The 21,359-nt window shown below is 40.8% G+C and overlaps 1 protein-coding gene across 2 annotated transcripts; it reads left to right on the plus strand.

Annotated features, from left to right (window-relative positions):
* Window positions 1-3,469: 3,469 nt before the first annotated feature.
* klhl20 (kelch-like family member 20) lies at window positions 3,470-21,095 on the plus strand. Of its 2 annotated transcripts, none has more exons than XM_037084187.1 (14): window positions 3,470-3,606; window positions 8,033-8,097; window positions 10,290-10,547; window positions 10,669-10,777; window positions 12,197-12,403; window positions 13,923-14,081; window positions 14,227-14,321; window positions 14,483-14,598; window positions 14,727-14,910; window positions 15,035-15,178; window positions 15,325-15,458; window positions 15,643-15,851; window positions 16,814-16,920; window positions 17,552-21,095. In XM_037084187.1, exons 2-14 carry the CDS (start codon window positions 8,075-8,077, stop codon window positions 17,634-17,636), a joined length of 1,830 nt encoding a protein of 609 aa, XP_036940082.1. In that variant the 5' UTR covers window positions 3,470-3,606; window positions 8,033-8,074; the 3' UTR covers window positions 17,637-21,095. The 2 variants fall into 2 exon arrangements, with proteins under 2 accessions (XP_036940082.1, XP_036940084.1); XM_037084189.1 differs by lacking the exon at window positions 3,470-3,606 and having other exon boundaries at window positions 10,290-10,330; window positions 10,380-10,547.
* Window positions 21,096-21,359: the final 264 nt, after the last annotated feature.

Genomic DNA, 21,359 nt, shown 5'->3' on the forward strand with positions numbered 1-21,359 from the left:
AGGTTTATGACTGGTGTCCACATGCGCAAATGGCCCTGCTAGCAGCCATGGATGCAGCATGTGACAACATCACAGCAGAGTCATGTAGAGGGTGGATTCACCACTCCAGGAGATACATTCCTCGCTGCATTGCAAGGGATGGTATCCATTGTGATGTAGATGAAAATATGTGGCCAGACAGACAGGAACGTCTGAATGTGCCAGAATGATTTACCTATGTTCAGTTAGAATATGTACTGTTATATTGTTTTTTTTGTGCACAGCTCTACCAAAAGGGTGTTTCTTACGTTTGTTCTAAATAAGTGACTTTACTATAGTTTCCGAATGTGCAAGTAGTTTATAGTGCTGTCTTGAGCATTTTCAGGTAGTGTCACCGAATTCTGACCTTTTTTTTGCATTGGAAAACACTGAGAGAATAAACTGTCATAATGAAAACATGCCAAAGCCATTTGACTATATTGTTCATAAACAATGGTGTCAAGACTTTTCATTTTGATGACACTGGCAGTTTCATTGACATGAATACTTGCTTTTGAGGAATGGACTATCCATTTTGAGCAAGTGATGTGCTTTTGCAGGTTATCCACTAGGTTTTGCAGTTTGCACTAATTGTTTTGAGAAATGCACTGACCGCTGTGCAAATGTTAATAGTGATGTGAGAAAAGCACCAAAGCGACTGAGAAAAAACTGTAAATAACTAAGCCTGTTTAAACTAACACAGACTTCTACTCAGCCAACAGAAAGAAAGCAGATGCCCGTAAAATGAGTGGTGGCCCAGCACCACCACCTCTAACGGAGGGAGAGGAGCTGGCCCTAAGCCAGAATTTAGGAAGGCCAGTGGCTGAGGGAATCCCTGGAGGGAGCTCATCCTCTGAGCTCACCCCCCCAAGACACAAGTGCTTTTATAAAATGTAATATGCCTAGACCTATATATATATTTTAAGCCTATTCATAAAAAAAATATTCATTTCCCTTTCATGGCTTTTTTTTTTTTTTTCAACTTTTGTCCCAACAGATTCTGATGGTGCTATCTGCCTGGTGGAGCCCCCTCACACCACAACAGACCTTGTAACTGTTCAAGTCTTTTGTCAAATGGTAGTTTAAATATACTGAAACGTATCACTCATCTGAAGAATATGAGGAAACTATATCTGCTGCCTTTACAGAGGGGGATCCAGAAAGGCCTACAGAGGTAACATCTTGATATGTTACTGATAGTTCTCCCATTTACATTTCTTACATTCTGGTGGAATATAGAGTGACATTTAGCCTACACTGCAGTACTAACACATTCTTATCCTTTTTTAACAGGGCATTGCTGGACAGCAGCAGGAGGGTCCCTCAACTTCCACTGCACAGATTGACACAGTGAGATGGATGTTCAGTAAACACCAGAGATTCATTCTGTGGAATTCATGTGCAACTGTATAATGTCCTCCTGTATGTATTCCCAGTTACCAGTGAAAGACATTTACAAAATTCACCTGCTGAATTTTTTTTTAAAAAACTGACAAAGAAATGCTGTACTTGGACCGCCAGATTAGGAGGGCAGACCTAGAAATTTAAATACTGGAGCACAAGTTAGAAGTAGGTGCATGGTCACAGAATTATGTTAATTATGTTAACTATTGGAAGATTAACTAAACTAGCTCTTGTATTTGCAGGAAATAAAGAAAACCAAATGAAAAATGTGTATTATGTCTTTATTTGACTGCTGTGATGGTGGTGGTAGTGGTGGTGGTGACTCAATCACTAAAGTGATGATGGCATATGATGTCTCTGACTGCTCTGCATACAGTTGCCTTGCTCAAGTGCTCTGCATCTCCGACGTTGTATAAAAAACTCCCATTTGCAAAAAAACGCAGTGCAACACACAATATCTGCTGGGATGTGAGAGCATGACTTCAGTTGGTAATGTTGGAAATGTAAGGATGGATTAGGTTGTGTATGTAAATGATGGACTGTGACGTGAAACAGTACCGCTCAAAAAGATAATTGTCTGGAAATACAAGTACATCTATGCGTGGTCTGATAATCATCTCCCGACGAATATTTTATTCTCTGCTCAGTAATGCTGCACCTTCATCCACGGGATCATTATCAAAAGGACATGCCATGGTAGTGAAAATAGTCGCCACCTAATATAACTTCTAAAACAGGCTTACTGACTGATTTTTGCAATGATTTTCTCAAAAAACAGACTGCAGAACTATACTATGCCAAAACTCACCTGCTGACTGAATGAATGAGGAAATCAAATACCGTGTGTGGCTGAAAGAGGGAGGAGACAGAGAGAAACTTGAGGTTTGTTGAGAAAACCTGGTCCCGACCAGGTTGGGAGTATGTTACCATGGTAACTGATCGAGCGCTTAAGTTACCTCTCTCTGTGAAACAGAGAACTTAGAGTTTCCCTCATTTCAGGGTTAACAGACTCAGAGTTTTCACTAAACCTGCTTTGTGAAATGGACCCCCGGAAGCTGGTCTTCAGAGTAGCAATGGTGTATAAAGAACAAAGATGGGCAAAATAACATATTGTTACAGAAGGTGACTGGGAAAAAAAGGTGTTATGAATAGATGAATCCAAGTTTGAGGTGTTTGGTTCACATAGAGTAACTTTAGTGAGAAGCAGAAGAAATTCCCAACAACTTACAAAAACAAACCTCAAGTTACTATTCCATTCTATTGTTTACAACTTTGTTCACTGATTGAATATCTATTTGAGTAATTACTCACCTGAGATAGACATAAACTTCAAGATAATGAAGTCAGTCTTCTTCTTTATTGAATAAACAGTCAAGACACCCTTGGTTCGAGAATCTCCGATAGAGATCTTAAGGATCACATACAGCAGGTAGGTCAATGAAAGTCAAGCTGTCTAAAATGAAACTACAGAGTAGTTTAGTCATGGACAAAACTTCTTTAAAAAACAAAGTTAACATCACCAAAATAGTTACAGAACAGTGACTCCGACTCACAAGTATACTGAATCTGATTTGGCACACTGGCAGAAGCGGTTTCCATGGAGGGACACATTAACACCAACACCATATAATGTTACAGTAGTCCTAAACTGAACATCATCTTTTCGAAGCTCAGTGGTCATTTCGAACTAGTCTGTGTGTGACTGTGTCATATGCATCACGTCTGTACTGCAATTCACCTTAAAATCTTTTGTAAAACATTATTCTCCAAGACAGTGTTATGTTTCCCAAAGGCAAGGTAATAAACACCTTGGAATACTTGCACACAGCCTGCAGCGCTCTCTGGTGGGAAGGAGGTGCTGATTTTATGTGGTAGCAAACATGATTGCATTCTTGGTGTTGCAGTAAATTGTGCAAATTTCCTTTGTTTTAATAACTTAATTAAGTATTTCATAAATTGTGGCTCTGTGCAAAATGTATAATGTTGCCGACCTGCTAAAATGCAACACAATGACGTAATCTTATACTTTATTTTGAAAACACAGTGTCCGGAAGTGGCGCTTAGTAGTTGGCATGCGCATAACAACACCAAGGAAGAGAAGCAGGAGCGTTTCACCGTCGGCAAAAAATTGTAAACATTAACAACCAAGGCAAGTTGTCCGCGTTGCTGGGATGGAAATATAAGGTAAATGCTGTCCTAAACTTCTCTTCTTTTTTATCGGATGTTTGTCAGTGCTAACAATGTCAACGAATGCAGTTTCGGAAGCGTTGTCTGCAACTTTAGTAATCGTTAGCATTCGAGTTAATAACATCCTTTCCGTAGATTCTGACCTAATACTGAGACAGACTCTCAAGCGGCCACAGATGTCCTACATATTGGCTAGCAAGGGAATGTCTTCATTTTCATTACATTTCCTTTGGTGGTACCAATTAACTCAGTTGCACCACGTTTGTTAAGTTACTGTCCTATGGATCGCCTGTGGATTCTGCTCCCAGGTGCTAGCAGTAGCACATAGCGTTTCCAAACATCCTCGGGAAATGATCCAAGTCGTTAGCTAGCTCATTGATTTTTGTAGTTCTGCGCAATTAAATGTTGTCCGGGAAAAACACATTTTTTCTAGCTGGCTTTTTTGTTTTCGCCCCAAACACTGATCAACCTCACTGAAACCTAATTCTTAGCACACTATTGGAAATTCTGATTAGCTAACTAGCTAGCTAATGTGAGTTGACTTCGCATCCGGATCATCAGCTGAAAACTGCCAACAACAAACTGTCTTTAAAGTCTTTAACTACTTGTTAGTTATGTGAAGAATATAGTTGGGAACAAATAACTCACATGAGGCGACCGTGCATTGAGTTATATGAACTGATATGACTGACATTATTGCTAATGTAATGTTATCTGAAAGCTGTGGCTGTGGCTTGTGTGACAGCTGAAGCCACCCAACAGGCTACACTGTTAGGTTGTTATTACTTAAACAGCAAGTGAAGGGGTTAAGGTGGTTGTCGTTAAACAGGAAAAATGAGTCTAATGAACACATTCACTCACCCACAGTGGAGCTAACCTCGCTGGATACCTCAGTATGACAGCTACAGAAGTATAAAACACAACATAACTAATCACAGCAAATTCAGCTTGTGAGTGTAATTAAGAAACTCACTAAATTGCCTGTGCCATCATTGAATCAGTAAAGACTATTGCAGCTCAATACAAACACTTTGCAATGAGGGGTGTAGCAGTACACACACTAGAAAATAACCTTTTCATCAGTTATTTTGAAAAGTGTGAACAGAAAAAAGCGACGTAATTCTTGCTGTAACAGTTGAGGCATTTAAATATTGTCTAATTGTCAGTGTGAAAATATAAATAACACAGGTGTAACACCAAAGTAACCGACCATTGTAACTTACTTGCTGAGAACAACTGCAACTTGTGCACATTTATACGGGGCATACACAACAGACTAACATGCACACTGCAATGTGGCTCAAGCACTTTGACCATCTAAACATAGCACAACAAGTAAGGAAGTTTGTGTTTGGTTAATTATTTCTTTGTTGTAACAATGCTTCTTGGCAATGAATCTTATATCGTTGGAAAGCGTGTTTATTTCCCTTTTTAAATGGTGCCACATTTGTAAGGAACATGCATTTGTGGGTTGAGCTGAGGATGTGGGTTGAGTCCATGAAAAATTTACCAAATCTTCTCTGCCAATGCCAAACAGCGTATTCTGCTGTTGGTATTGACTCTTGGTTTGAGCTTCTGGTACCCCCAGGACCTGACAATCGGGGTTTCCACAGAGAAACAAACACTTGTTGTTCACTACGAGAAGACTGCGGCAGCCCACAAACACCCGCTATAAAGCAGCTAACATTGAAAATGAGTATAGTGGTGCTGAGCTAGCAGTATAGCGGCACAGCGCCGTTATTCCACAGTCTGAGGAGAACCCTGCAACACTTGCCCCAACAGAGCGGGACAGAGAATACCTCAGAATTTGGGAGTAGAGAGGATGGAATGGCCTGCCAGCAGTCCTAACCTCAACCCCATTTAACACTTGTGGGATGAGCTTGGATCTGCTGTTCATGCCAAATTAACCAACACAACCACATTGGCTGACATGTGTCAAATGCTGGTTGAAGAATGGGATTCCATCCCACAGCAGTGTGTGACTGAGCTGGTGACCAGCATGAGGAGGAGGTGCCAGGCTGTAGTGGCTGTGTATCGTTCTTCCACACGCTACTGTGGCTCCTGTTTGTTAAATGAATGAATTGTTAAATTGCCAATATGTCTGGTTTCTTCAGACTTCAATCATCCAAACAACCAAACAACACCAATCAAGAGTCAATGGCAGAATAATCTGATCAGCAGAGAAGATTTGGCAAATCTTCCATGTGTTCAACCCACATACTCAGCTCTGCTGCTCATCCCACAAATGCATGCTCCTTACAAATGTGGCAACATTTAAAAGGAAAATAAACAGGCTTTCCAGTGGTGTGAGATATGTTGCCATGAAGCATTTTTACAACAAAGAAGTCATCTATAAACAAGTGTCCTTGCTTTTTGTGCTGTTATAACCTGTGTTCTCTGGGAGTATAGTCTCACATCCACAGCAATGAACACACATAGCGTTAGATATTGCTTTGTCAGTGTCTGAATCTGCAGTAAGCAGTGGCTGGAACAATGTGGGGGATGTTGTCTTAAATCACTCAACATATATGCAGTGATTCCATAGACACATTCGACTTCATTTGAACTCTGGTCTCTTATTTGTGTTTGCGTTTTGGATGGCAGCCAGCACTCAATTAATCAGACTAAACTGTCTGGCATGCTTCAGCTGACAATAGAATAAAGCAATGTCAAAACATTCCTGGTAAAGTTTGCACTGTAGAATTAGACACGACAGGTGAAGTGATTAACATTGATCATCTTTGCAATTCATTGTTCTCCTGGGCAACCTTGGGTACTGGCATTATGTGGATACTACTTGACAGCTCAGGAATGACTAAAGGAATGTGACAGCGAGCCTTGGTGTCACAAGGGGAAGCTAACACAAAGCAGGTGGTCTTGATGTTGTGGCTGATTGATCACTGAGCACTATTTTGATGGAACTGTTTGACTGAGCATTCTGACCTGTAGCAAACAGTTCAGGAGGAATACGCATACTGTTACACCCCCAGTTGCAATAAATACTAGCTCAGTGGAGCTTGTAGTGTGAATTGATGTTGTGAATACTGTGTCAGAGAAGTGTACTGAGTTGTATGATGATGTTTATGGCTGTTCGTGGTAGTGTTGTATGGCATTACATTTATTATATTAAACTTCTCCAAATGACCACAGAGTTGATTAAACACCTCTGTCAATTTCAATAAAAGCTGTACATCATAAACTAATTGATTGCAATGCAACAGGTGTGCAAAGTTATTGTGCGTGTGTGTCTTTATAAACTGGTGCCTCAGCGTAAGTAAGCGATCAATCTGATGTCAGTCTGGATTCGAGAAATGGCTGCAGACCAAATTAGGAAGGTGAAAAGACAGTGTGTATGTGCCCTCACAGAGGAGGTCGTAGCCTTTTTGGCATTAACCTGAGGATATAATTTGTCCCAAAAAAGAAATGTAAAACAACAAGGGATGTCAAGTGACTAAATAAATTAATCACATTAATAGTAAGCTTTGTGATTAATTAATTGAAATGAATCGCACATGCCAGTATTTGTTGCAAGTATTTAAAAATATGTAAATTGGTAGATGAGTGAATCAATGAATAAATGGACATTCTGAACTTGGCTAAAACAAAGGAAGTGATATTTCAGGTTTGAAGGACTCCGATGGCACGATTCCTTGCTGGATAAATTAAGCAAAGCAGTGTTCCTGTCAACAGTTGCATCTGGTTTGGTTTTGAATTCCCATCCAAGTTTGTGTTTGCCTTACAATATTTTATAATTTTTAAAAGTTACTCAATTTTGTGTAAACTTTATTAACAAACTAGAGAAGGCAAGTTCTGAAGAACTTGCGGTTGTGAATGCTCCCTGTTGACCAGCTGAAGCCAAATGCAGATTGCTGGCTGTGAAAACTTTGAATAATGTCCACAATGAAAAAACTAAGGCCAAACTGAATTGGTAGCTTTAATTAGCTTTAAAGTCTGCTGATGTACTTAAAGTAAGCTGATGCTACTATTGAATGGACTGCAGAAGACTATGGGACTCTTCTGTCAACAGACAGCTGTAAGCCACCGGAGCAGACAAAAAGTTAAGCAGTGCAGTTGTCTAGTGGCAGGAAATGTACAGCACAGGTTACAGTTTGACCATGATTATACTCTGTAGCTCCCTGCTACACAAGAAGTCCTTATGTTTGAGTGACAGCTATCACCATCACTGCGAATATCCATTCTATTTGTATCCATGCTGATATCTATGTTTTTTCTATGCATGCAAACCATGTTAGTCGAGCTGAAATGTCAGTCTGTATTATGTCTGACTAGTAACCACAGCCCATGCTCAGTTTGAGTTTGAATGTCAACCATTGGAGTGGGACTTTTCCATTCAGAAGTCCTGTTACATTTTTGTTGAGACGACATTAACAAACGAGTTTGATTTGTTTTGCTGTCTTTGTAGGTTAACCTCAAGGTGTGGGACCAAACATTGTTTTTCCAGTGCATGGACGCAAAGCCAATGCGCAGGTAGGTGTGGTATCAAAGTGAGATGATCCTTTGAAAATAATACCCACAGACTTTTTATTCTGCCAAACTCTTTCTAGACTGTTAGACATGAATAGTTTTAATCGTATCTTGATACCCAAGGTGAATGTTGAATGTCCATGTTGCTGAGTGTTTTCACCACTATTGTAGAATAAATAAGGGAAACGAACTCTCCACTAAAGTAATAAATATGCTTTGGCAATGGATCCTATTTAGAGAACTTGTGTGAACCCTGATGACTCAGTGTCACCCATTCTGTTATGTCACCACATAAGCTTGTCAAATCGCTGCTCTTGATCAAACGCTAATCATTTTAGACCTCACACAGACTGTTTTGTATAGAATAAATGGTACTCCCTTCAGCTTGTATATTTAACTTTTCCTTGACTTGTAGTTAGCTGGGCCAAGCAGGCTCCATACTGTGAAATTAATATGTAAACACCTGCCTTTTTTTCTTGAAAAACAAAAATGCAGCCCCTCCACACACTTTGTCCTTTGAACACTCAGTCTCCCTGAGCAGCAGGAGACAAGATTCTACCAGCATCTGGTTTAAAATTAATTTACAGCCAGTCAGCACCAAGGTGAGAACGTCAGAGCAGCCAGCAGACAGTCACACTGTTCCTTGTTTCAATTTCTCCTCTCCTCTTCCTTCCATTATAGTTACCGTAGTATTGTGGTTCAGGGATTTTAGGGCAAGACACAGTTTACAAAGTTTAAATCCTGCTCTGTTTTGCTCCTGCATTGCTCTGTGAACAAAGACAGAGCTGGAAAAAATGAGCAGTGATTCACTGACCACATGCAAGCTGACTTTTAGGGGCTGCCGTAATGTAAATACATTGTTCTAACACAAGAAATATACTCTTCTAAAATAGACAAGTATATTTTTTGTTAAGTTGTGAAAAAATTAGTGTTGCACTTTCACATAAATAGAGGACTCAGTAGAAATGAATTACAATGAATGGTCAGAGTTGAAATCAGCAGAGGCTGACTTTATCTGATTTCTTTTTTTTATGCAGTAGTATGAATTAAACCTGGTTAGATCTTACAATTTGTATCATGTAAATAGATAACATCTTTCAGTCGATACTCTGCCTGGTAAGTACACACTTAAAACCCTGCACCTACAAGTGTCAAACCCAAGTCAAGATAACCCTCTTGGTTATTTTTTTTTGTATTTCAAAAAGCTCTCTCCATAGCTGCTGAACACATTGTACAACATTTATCGCAGGCTGAATAGTTCTCATTGAGATAAGTAAACTGATTCTCTTGTGTAAAACAAGTGGAGTGCATCTTTAATATCACCACAGAGTTGCCTTACAACCTGTTAGATGCAAATGTTGATCTATGGAAGGTCTGCTGTACATGATTACATTATACTGTATAGTGGTCTCTAATTATTTGGCCACTGAATTAAGATTTATTCAAGTACTTCGCACAGAAATGTAAACAATAAAGATATGTGTTAATAGTTGAAGTATTAACAAACTTTAACAAGCAAAGAGCAAATATTCACTTAAAAAAAATTAAAGGAAAGACCCCTACATGTTTATAACATGATTATAGTTTGTGTAAATGTGTTGGTTATAGCTGTACGCATTATGGGTAGCCATTTCCAGATAACAGTTTTCAAGTGAACAATATTTGTCCCACTCATGGTGATTTGGCCATGTGTTTTGTGTCATGTGTGCAGATGACAGGGGTTTTTGGTTGGTGCTGAGAACATGATCTAAAGTGAAGCCCTGTCCCAGAACCAAAATGGTTCTGGGCCCACAGCTACAGCTACGAACATGTAGGGCAATGCTGATAAGTTTACACTGGCTATTGAGTGGCCCATGACCCAACTATATTTGGTTCAGCTGTTACCCACAGACTTCGACAGTAGATCAGGTGTTTGTGATGATGAGGGGGCTTTTAATTCATAGGTAAACTGCAACAAATGTATTGTATTTACAAGAACCCAAACATGTTCTAGGTGCTGTATCATAGGCAATTGCTTGAAGACACAACCACACAGAGTTAAAAAGCACTGCAATTCCCTGCCAGTTAGTCAGAACACAAGCCTCTTCATTGAGAGGTGAAATGTTTTCAAGAAACTGAAACATGTCTAGTTGCCAACGATACAACACCTAGAACAACCAACCTAAACATGTCTAAACTACTTGATTGACCTTTAGGGCCACCAGCGCACGCCAAGACGCCACTGGAATGGACATCACCAGCCGCTGTACTCTGGGGGACCCCAACAAGCTCCCTGAAGGGGTCCCCCAGCCTGCACGCATGCCCTATGTTTCGGACAAACACCCACGGCAGACCCTGGAAGTGATCAACCTGTTGAGAAAACACCGTGAGCTCTGTGATGTGGTCTTGGTGGTTGGTGCCAAGAAGATCTATGCTCACCGTGTGATCCTGTCTGCATGCAGCCCCTACTTCAGGTACAAAGACACAAATGTATTCAGCTCACATCTAAAGGATACAAATCCACTGACTAATGAATAAACATAATAAAGGTGAAGGTCTTTGAGTAACAGCTCTTGATTTCCATGTTCTCTTCAGGGCAATGTTCACTGGAGAGCTGGCAGAGAGCAGACAGACTGAAGTGGTTATCCGTGACATCGATGAGCGAGCCATGGAGCTACTCATTGACTTTGCCTACACCTCACAGGTAACACAGGAGCAGGAAACAGTTTTTCAGTGATTATTGGCTTTAGGGATTGGTGTGTGTTGCTGAGAATGCATAACCACATTCAGGAATGAAATGACAATTACATTATCGACTTAATGTTCATATCTATTCACTTTTTTGATCTATAAACATGACCACATTTACTTTTACTGATCTCAAATGCCTGTTGTTCTAACATGCAGTTTTTCTTAGCAGAGTCCATTTCAGTTATTGTGTTGGTTGTGTGGTTTTATTTTACTTGGGTTTTATTTATTTAGGATATTTTAATATTTGTTTCCCTTTCCAAAGCCAATGTCTGAATATTCTCAAGGTTAATTGCTCTTGGAAAGGGTATAATTGCATTTTTAAGAGATGAGATTAGTGGCATAAAGTGGTCTAAATGATTTATGTTTATGGCAGCAAAGTAGTTATTAGGATGCCCTTCCATACTCAAAGGGCAGACATGCTGTCATTTATCACTCAATTTTTTTTAGCCCACCTCCTCCTAGCTTCACACCAGCAAGGAGGGTGGTCTGGTGAGAAACTCACTCATGCTACTTAGAGTAGTTCTCTTTCATAGCATTCGTTTTGTGTCTCATTATGGGATACACTGACTCCCCATCACATGCCCCCCATCACATGAAATATATCCTTATGGTCTTTCTTGATTGTTGATGATTAATTTGTGTAAAATAAAGTGGTGTCGCAATAATGTCGCATATTTTTGTAGGCTAACCCGGAAATTGGCATCCTTCGGTTCCTTCATTAAAAAAAGTTATGGGATGTTTCCATTGGATTTCGGTATATCGCTGAAAGTAAGCTCTGTGACACACACAAGTTTAGGAGACTTGCATGTTTTGTTCAGCAAGATAGATCTTTACAGATGAACACCACTTTTGTGATTTCAAAGGTTAAACCTAATCACTAGAAGTTAAAAGCTGTTGTTAGGCTATAAACAGATGACACTGCAGGTGCATGATTTAAACATGACCACCACTCTACACAACTACTATACACGTTTTCTTGTAAATTGAGTGTCTCCCTGTTGGGCATGATGACATTTGATGTCCATGACAACATGGGTAGTCTCATTTAGCCATGCTTTAGGGTTAGGGTTATGTAAAAGCAATAAAAACATTGAAGAAATACTTTGAAAATCTGAGGGGTAGATGCAATGTTCGCCTCTTCTTTATTTGCAAAATGCCCCCCCTCCCCAAGTATTCCCCGTTTTCAAAAGTATTGCTTCCAGTGTCACCCTATACTCTCCTAAGTCTTCCCGGGGATGGTACCACCCCCATCAAGGCCTGAGGAGACTGAAAAGATGAGAGAACCACAGTTGAAATGAAAGAAACTCTGGTTCAGGGGCTTCAACACTCTCAGCTTCATGACTATATGGTATCCTCTCCTCCCTGCTCCTAGGTGACTGTAGAGGAGGGAAACGTGCAGACGCTGCTCCCTGCTGCCTGCCTTCTCCAGCTGGCAGAGATCCAGGAGGCCTGCTGTGAGTTCCTCAAGAGACAGCTGGATCCGTCCAACTGTCTGGGCATCAGGGCCTTCGCAGACACACACTCCTGTCGCGAGCTGCTCCGCATTGCAGACAAGTTTACCCAACACAATTTTCAAGAGGTAAGAAATCATATATTCAGTATTTTACAAAAACGATGCAGGTACACTTGGACTGAAGGTGCAGGGAAATGCTCAGTAACAAGAGTAGTTATTCTTTACCACTCGCACATCTGTTTTTTTAAACTTAATACATTTTTAAGCTTGGCAAACTGTGTCTTTAGTCTTTGTTGTGCACACGTGTCTATAAAAACCTAGTTGAAAACTCTGGAATTTGGTTATTGCATAAAAATTAGCAATAACATGGATCCTGTGCATGTTAACAACTAACTGCTTCTTATGGAAAGTGTGTGGAGCCAAGCGCAGGTCTGTGTTTACATGCTACATAATGTTATCAGCAGGAACCATTATCACATGCGCACTGCTCACTTGGTTTCTTTGTCAGGTTGTGTGCCTTTGTGTCTATTGTGCTCCTTGTCCTGCATCTGACTCTTGTGTTTGCTGCCTCGGTTAGTAATTGAGATTTTTATGACATCACTGATACACGACAGATTTTGTGACTGGGCAGACATTTAGTAAAATGGTGACATAATCAATGTAGCTTAATACGACCTCCTCAGCTATGTTGTGTCCACACAGGGTTTTTTTTACTCATATTGTCTGATTAGACCTTTCAGACTGGTGCTTCAGTTTATTGTTCAGATGTTGTATATTGGTGTTGGGTGAATATGAACACTGATTGATTTGAATTGTAACTCAGTTACAGATGCAGCAGTGGTGGCCTGAATGTTCCTATTCATACAGGCTTGGTAGAGAGGTCTGAAACTACACTGCAATAAAATAACTATAGTTTAATTTCTGTAAAGGCATGCGCAGTACAAATACCCATACACATCACTTTGATATTTGACCTTGTGATAGCCTTTTTTTCCAGACAGACATTCTAACACTCTACACAGAATGGGTAGAACTTTTAACATTACAATGGGTTCTGTTTGAGGGTTCCAGTCAGTCCTGCCAGTGAGTCATGGTGCGTCATGCTCAAGCCTGGGAACTGGCCAATCAAAATAGGATGTAGCCAGTATGCTGAGTTCAAGTATGCATGTGTCTAGGTACCTGCTGCCTGTTACGTGTGCTCCTGCTCAATTTTCTACTCAATTCCCCCCACGGGGAGTAATAAAGTATTGCTGGTTGATTCTGATTCTGTATTATTAATGTTATTAATTACACCTCTGCTTTTCTTGCTACTCCATGTCAAGATGTCTGACTTTTACTTAACAACACATGGGTTTTATAGAAGATTTTTTTCAGGTCATATAGGTCATCAGTTATACTTGGAGTGGTTTTGAAAATCAATAGATTTAGTGGATTGAGGAGAATTTAAGTGCTGTTTGCCATTTCACCCCTCATCCAAGAGGCTTACTCAGTTCTTACTAACTGGAGTGGAGTTGGCAGACTTTTAAACTCTGTGTGGGAGTGTCCTTACAGAGTCATTAGGGCCACTTGTTGACTCAACCGGCCTTCATGTGGGTTGCTAAGGCTCGCTGAACCCAGGTCACTCACTCACTGTTCACTCTCTCAGGTAATGGAAAGTGAAGAGTTTATGCTACTGCCTGCCAACCAGCTGATAGACATCATTTCCAGTGATGAGCTCAATGTGCGGAGCGAGGAGCAGGTTTTCAACGCTGTGATGGCCTGGGTGAAGTACAGCATCCAGGAACGTAGACCACAACTACCGCAGGTTTGAGGCTGAACATACCACAGCAATTTCTGCTTCTGTTGCCTTTTCTGCTCCTGTTGGACGATCCAGTCATATTAAACATATGTGACTGCCGTTGTAGCAGAAGAATTCTTTGGGATTGTTGTGAGTTTCATGTGTTCTGTAGGTCCTGCAGCACGTCCGTCTGCCACTACTCAGCCCCAAGTTCCTGGTGGGCACCGTTGGGTCAGACCCTCTCATTAAGAGTGACGAGGAGTGCAGGTGGGTGCTGTTTGTTCATCGACACCAATGATTCTGGTGGGAAAATGCTGTTGGTGCTGATCTCGATCCAGGAGGATTTCTAGTTTTTGAATGGCAAATACTGACAGGAGCAACATTTATTATTCATTATAGGCAAAACTAAATATCGTATACTGTTTCAGAGACCTGGTTGATGAAGCGAAGAATTATCTGCTGCTGCCGCAGGAGAGGCCGCTAATGCAGGGCCCTAGAACTCGACCAAGGAAACCTATTCGGTGTGGAGAGGTGCTCTTTGCCGGTCAGTACCTTTAGGCAATAGAATAAAACTTTTGCAAAAGTGTGTATGTGTGTAGATGTTAAAGTGTATATTACTGACCTCATCTGTGTCATTGTCCTTATTTCTTCTTAAATCTCCTGCATCTATAGTCGGTGGCTGGTGCAGCGGTGACGCTATCTCCAGTGTGGAGCGATATGACCCCCAGACCAACGAGTGGCGGATGGTTGCATCAATGAGTAAACGGCGATGTGGAGTCGGTGTCAGTGTTCTGGATGACTTGTTGTATGCAGTGGGAGGTCATGACGGCTCATCGTACCTCAATTCTGTAGAGAGGTGATTGGTCAAGCTCCGTCTGGACATTTTCCTCTACTTTTTTATGGTTCATTCCCTCGCCTTTTACATGAAAAGATCTGGAAATACAATTATGGATGATCGTTTTTCCCTCTCTCCTGTCCAGATATGATCCAAAGACCAATCAGTGGAGCAGTGATGTGGCCCCCACTAGCACTTGTCGTACCAGTGTGGGAGTGGCTGTCCTCGGTGGATATCTGTATGCTGTAGGGGGGCAGGATGGGGTTTCCTGTCTCAACATTGTAGAAAGGTATCTGTCAAAGCCACTTCATATTGTTATGTTTGTTGTTTTAGATCTGAAATTAAACTGGCAATTTTAAACCTTCAGCCTTTAGCTAGTTCAGTATATTATGTCTAGCACTAGCACTAGCACACCCTCTCCTTCCTTTACTTTAGGTATGATCCTAAGGAGAACAAATGGACTCGTGTGGCCTCAATGAGCACCAGACGACTGGGTGTAGCTGTGGCTGTGCTGGGGGGGTTCCTGTATGCTGTAGGAGGGTCTGATGGGACGTCTCCATTGAATACAGGTATTGTTCTCAGTCATGTGGTAAAGTACAATCCTAAATTCACCATAAGGATTGTGGATCAGCTATGTTCCATTACACCAGTAGTCAATAGAAAGTAAAAGTAACCATAGTTCTGTCTCAGCTGTGTATCCAAAAAACAGTTAATTGTGAAAATGCTCAGTCATTTTTTTTCTGTCCTTTACAGTGGAGCGCTACAACCCTCAAGAGAACCGCTGGCACACAGTGTCTCCCATGGGCACCAGGAGGAAGCACCTGGGCTGTGCGGTCTACCAGGACATGATTTACTCTGTCGGAGGAAGAGACGACACTACAGAGCTGAGCAGTGCAGAGCGATACAACCCCAGGACAAACCAGTGGTCCCCTGTTGTGGCCATGACATCCAGACGGAGCGGGGTGTGTGTGTGTGTGTGTGTGTGTGTCTGCCCCTGCCCATGTTCCTCAGAACTCAGTCACAAGCGGTGTAGTGGTTGAAATGGGACAAATATTCTACCCTCTTACATCAGTTGATGTTGACGGTGTTTCCACTGCAGTGGTTTCTCTTGGGATTATCGGATGGAGAAAAGAAAGCGTGGTTGCAAACACTTGTAATTCATCTACAAATTTATGCTATCAGCCAAGTCATCTAATAAAAGGACACTGCTTTATTACTGGCTGCTAATGTTAGCAGTACTTTATAGGCTAATATAAGCAACCCGTGCTCCAACCTGGCCAGTCTCCACTCCACTGGTTCCAGCTGTAGCAGTTTTGCTGCTGGACATCAGTTCAAATTTGGGGAATTGAACGTTGAAATATCTCAAAATGCCTGATCTGCCTCAGCAACGGAGCTGATTTGGTCTCACTCTAGTTTAGCCGTGTACCTCCACTGGCTCTGCAATGGAGGAGATGCTGCAGTGCAGCAGAGACAGGAACTCACACACTGAAACAACATTAAAACATCCAGTTAAATTTCAAGATAAAACACTCTGGTGCAGTTTTATCCAAGCAAGTCCATCCTTCTTTGAATTCTTTGGTTTGGAACACTTACCTTTTGTCTGTTTGTGTTGTTTTTTATAACACATACGTGTATAATTGCAGTTGCACGTAATTCTGTAAGGGATGTGGGAACTCTTTGGTCCCGCCACTCCTGCTGTCCAGCAGTACTGCTCCGTACTACACTAAAAACACAGGCGGTAGGTGTTGACTCACAAGGGAGCACAGAGGAAAACATGCAACCAGTAGAATTCTGGAGTAACCCTTTGCCCCACCCCTCTGTCTCAACAAGAACAATATTGAACGAGTGGTAGGGCCAAGCGGGGGAATTGGCACTGGGCATTAATCTGTGTACATGACTTAGATATACTTGTGTCTGTCTGTAGGTGGGCTTGGCTGTGGTGAATGGTCAACTGATGGCAGTTGGAGGCTTTGATGGCACGACATATCTCAAAACTATAGAAGTCTATGACCCGGATGCCAACACATGGAGGTAAAGATGATGTCTCAAAATACAGTTACTAAGTACAGTTGTGAAACAAATTTAAAATTAAGATTTAAATAATAATAAAGTTAATGAGACATAAGGAAACGTACTATTTCTGTACTTTGTATGATCATTACCTGTTGCATGAGTTATACCTTTCTACCTACAAATATTGGAAACAGCCAGTTAAACTTATTGAACTTCAAACAGATTTAACTTGTACTGTGTAATCACTTTATCCAAATTGGCAGCAGAGAAAATCTGTGGTTATGACTAACATGTCTGAAAGCATTAAGGGATATGAATCTCTTGAGATTTCTGTCCCTACAGTAATACATTTAAAGTGCATCCAGTTATTTTATATGCAGTGCGCCAAGCATTCAGCAGCAACATCCATGGCCACATTTCTCTGATAACTTCACTAGCAACACTTGTTTCAGAAGAAGTACTTTCTTTATAAACTCACAGTTCACACTAAGATCTTTGGTCATGCAAAACAACAAAGGCACTGTTTTTAGAAAGAGATGTACAGATTTGAGTTGTTGTACCAGAACACTGAATCACATTATTTCTACTGCACAAAAGAACATTTGAGTGTTTCCTTCCTCATAATCTGACTCTCACTCACTATTTCTAGGTTGTATGGAGGAATGAACTACCGCCGGCTAGGTGGAGGGGTGGGCGTCATTAAAATGACTCACTGTGAATCCCACATATGGTAACATTAATCCCCCCTCACACACACATACAATGGATGCCTCTTTTCACCAACTCTCGTGCCTCCAAAAGAGACGCTCTGATTCACACGAGGATGAAGACATGTAGGGGGAGACGAGACGAAAAGAGGAACAAACCTAAAACTCTAGCTCATCCCCAACCTCACTCTGAGCAGTTTAACTTTGGAATAACTTAGTAGTCTTCATTGATGAAATGCACTGAGAACAGGAGTCCACCATGAACCATGAAGCTTCCAGTTTGAAGAGGACACTCCTCCTATGACCTCTCCAAGGTTTCATCCTCCGAGCCTCTCAGTTTGAGAATTTCGATTGGATGTGTGTGACGACTGGAACTCAACTTGGGGAGATTAGCTTACATTTCTGAGATTTAAGAAGTCCTTCAAAACACAGCCCCCAAACTTTGTCTACTGGCCACCACCCACAATTGCAAGCAACAAGCGGAGCAACAAACCTTGTGTTCATTTTGTGAGACTGGTTATTTCATGGAGATGCAGCATTGTTTTCTGACCGTCAGAGGTAAACCTCTCCTTCTTTTTCTGCTTTGCTTTAGGCTTTGGAGCATCCGTCTCAGCTGTAGCTGCTGTGTCTCTCTCCTCATGTGTAGCAACAGTAGGCAGGTGTCAGGCAGTTCTCTTCTGAAGGAATCTGTATGTTTAGGCTGGATACACAGTAACATTATTTCACCAGAGATGGTGGGCAGCATTAGATGTGGATGAGTATGAGGAAATTTCTGCTACTTAAAATTGAATTCTAGACTTATTGTTGTTGAATGGAGCTCTGCTGCTGCTCTTTACAGGAGGCTGCGGTGGCTGTGTGTTGCCTTTGGTGTTTAAAGGGTTTTGCTTCATATCACAGTGGTGTGGTTAAAAGTATACACTACATGGCCTGTTAGTCAGCTGAACCCCACAGTGGAACTGTGGTGTCTCCGTTTTATTTTTTGGCTCTAATTTTATCTTTAAGTTCTCAGTGTGCTCCAAAATAACTTCACATTAATGTACATAATTATTATTTGTTGACATTATTTTGTTATTTGCCAATGACATATCCTGCATTTTCTGTTTATACTACTTGCAAATGACAACTCACAAGTGCTCCGTGAATTCTGCTCTCTGTCTTATCTCTGTAGTATGGCTGTCAGTTTTTTCAAAAGCAAGACCGATTAAATTTGAAATGACACACAATTCCTCAGAATAAATTTGATAGGCCAAGCTGATTTTACAGCGCCCTCTGCTGCAGCTAAAGGCAAAATACAACAAATGGACATTACAGGCAGTACATTTTGAGCAGGTTATTACAGCTCAATGTTAACATGTAACCCAATGTTTAAACAGATGTTTGAAGTAGAAAGTAAAGGCCTTAAACTACAAAGTTTCAACATGATTAAGTCAATGCACAAATAATGGTGTACATCTTAGGACATTCTGTCTCCTCAAAGGCATTCATGATGTTGCACTCAAATGTACATTCTCACATTCTCTACATAATTTTCCCCCCACAAAAAGTGGGTAACTGTGTGTTCATAAAATCTATCACACTTGTCAGTGTTTTGGCACTGAACAGTGGAGCCTGTGATCTACTGTGGAAACCGATTATTTGAGTACATAAGTCTCAGAATGTGTTCTGTAAACTAGGTTAATTTACCAACGTCAGTCAAGAGAAATCTGGTTTGGTTTTTTGTTCTTAATGCAGCTGTTGGAGGCACAGCCTGGAAAGGTCCCATGATGGAAGAAATGACAGTGTCACATTAAACATTTGATTTGAACATTGTAAATATTTTATGTCAGAAGTGAAGCAGTTTTTCAGCTGTTCATTTCAGATGCTGATGTATTTCAGGTGATTTATCACGGACTAGGCAGCACCAAGGCCCAATTTAGCTCAGAGTATAAACCTGGGGATCTTTTGCTTGTTAATGAGTACCTGATAAGATGGAGCCATTGTCTCATTTAGAAAGCAGAATTTAACCCAGTTTCTCTAATTGGATTTCTGTTACACGCTTTAGGAATTCAGACCTCTGTCCTGCAACAAAATCAAAACTGTTTCCATGACAGCAGAATATGACAAATGCAGTACATTCTGTGTATCCCAGTTCATCATTTGAAGAATGGACCACATTAATATAAATCAAAACTGTATATGCACTCATAAAGGAAAACTTCCCTCTGTAGTAGTTGGTGATTGATATATATTTTCTTGAACACAATCATGAAGTTTTGAGACACAGGCCCTTCATGTTCTGTGTCAGAGCGCCTACATTTGTTTCTGTTTGTCATCATATGCAGCGCAGTGTAATGGCACCACCTGCTGGAGGACAGCTCTAATGTGGTACTGATATGGATGGTAAAAAGTCACTGCATTTTTTTCAAGTGGTCCCTGGTCATATAACTGATCTCAGCTCTGTGTGAAACAGCAGTGAGGATGGACACAGATTAGGTAGATGTTGAAATTGTCTTTGATGAATCTCCTCAGAATTTATTGCACTGTGATTATCTTTTGAAATCAAATTTTATATGGGTGTTGAACTTTCCAGACATGGGGAAAACATGTAAAATCAGCGTAGGCCAACAGGGAATTGGTCATTTCAGGCAGATTACTTGATTTATCTCACACACAGTTCATCATGTGTGAGACATGCTTCATAAAGGCGTGCTAATGATGGCTCATACAAGGCTGTTATGCATTATTTTAACTGCATTTTCTTGAGCAAGCAGGTCCTCACCTGAATATTGGTGTTCATGTTCAATAATATGGCAATTCTAGATTTGTGTTGGCTCGAGGTTTCTTTGCTAGTGGGAGAGTTCAAGCATCAGGAGCACAGTTTGTCTGATCATGCACAGTCATGTTAAATTCAGGTTTTGTAGTCACACATGCTGATGCTCAATAGAAATCTGACCATTTCATGCAATTCTAAAATGTTGACATTAGCTCTTTAACACATCTCCCATATAGACTGTGGTCAATGCCAAGTTTTCATCCAATAGATATATAATAACTGTTTGTTGAACAAAGAATATGTTGCCACTTTTCACTGCCACCAGGAAATCCCACTCACTTTAAGAGTCCCTACATGTTACTTTGATTCAGGACAAGCCCTCTCATGGTTAAATAGCTTCATGTTTTTTAAAGGTTTACTAAAAGGCCCATGACACATATTTATTGGGCTGTCTTGAAGCAGTAATGTTGTATCTGGTTTCCCAAACTGAGTGGGGTTTCCCTTTAATCATGTAAGCTACTAATGATGCATTGTGATAGTAATGAATTGAAGTCCAGCTCAGTCAGTAACCTGCATTCAAATATCTTGTTTTGAGTAGCCTCTTTGCAGTGTGTCCACTATGTGACCCAAACAGGGCTGTGATCTCTGGTGTTCTTCATGTGTCACAGCCATCTCTCAGCTCTGGACTCAACATGTTCCCTATGAAAAGGATTAAACTTTTCCCCTGAAAAACAGAAGAAATGTGTGAAATTGTGTGAAGTCTCTCTCTCTCTCTCTCTCTCTCTCTCAAGTGTCATTGCAGGTTACAGACTTTAGAAGAAAACCTTTTACAGTATCTATGCGAAAAATGACACTGATCTGAAAAACTAAATACTATGATAATAATAAAAAAACAAAGCCCTATTGTGAGACTCCCAGCATTTAATCTACAAGCTGCAGAATGCTGATGCAAGAGGAAGAACCATTGAGCAACCAAAACAGGAAGAGGCATTGTTTTT

Source organism: Acanthopagrus latus, chromosome 21, assembly GCF_904848185.1.
Source record: "Acanthopagrus latus isolate v.2019 chromosome 21, fAcaLat1.1, whole genome shotgun sequence".
Taxonomy (NCBI): Eukaryota; Metazoa; Chordata; class Actinopteri; order Spariformes; family Sparidae; genus Acanthopagrus; species Acanthopagrus latus.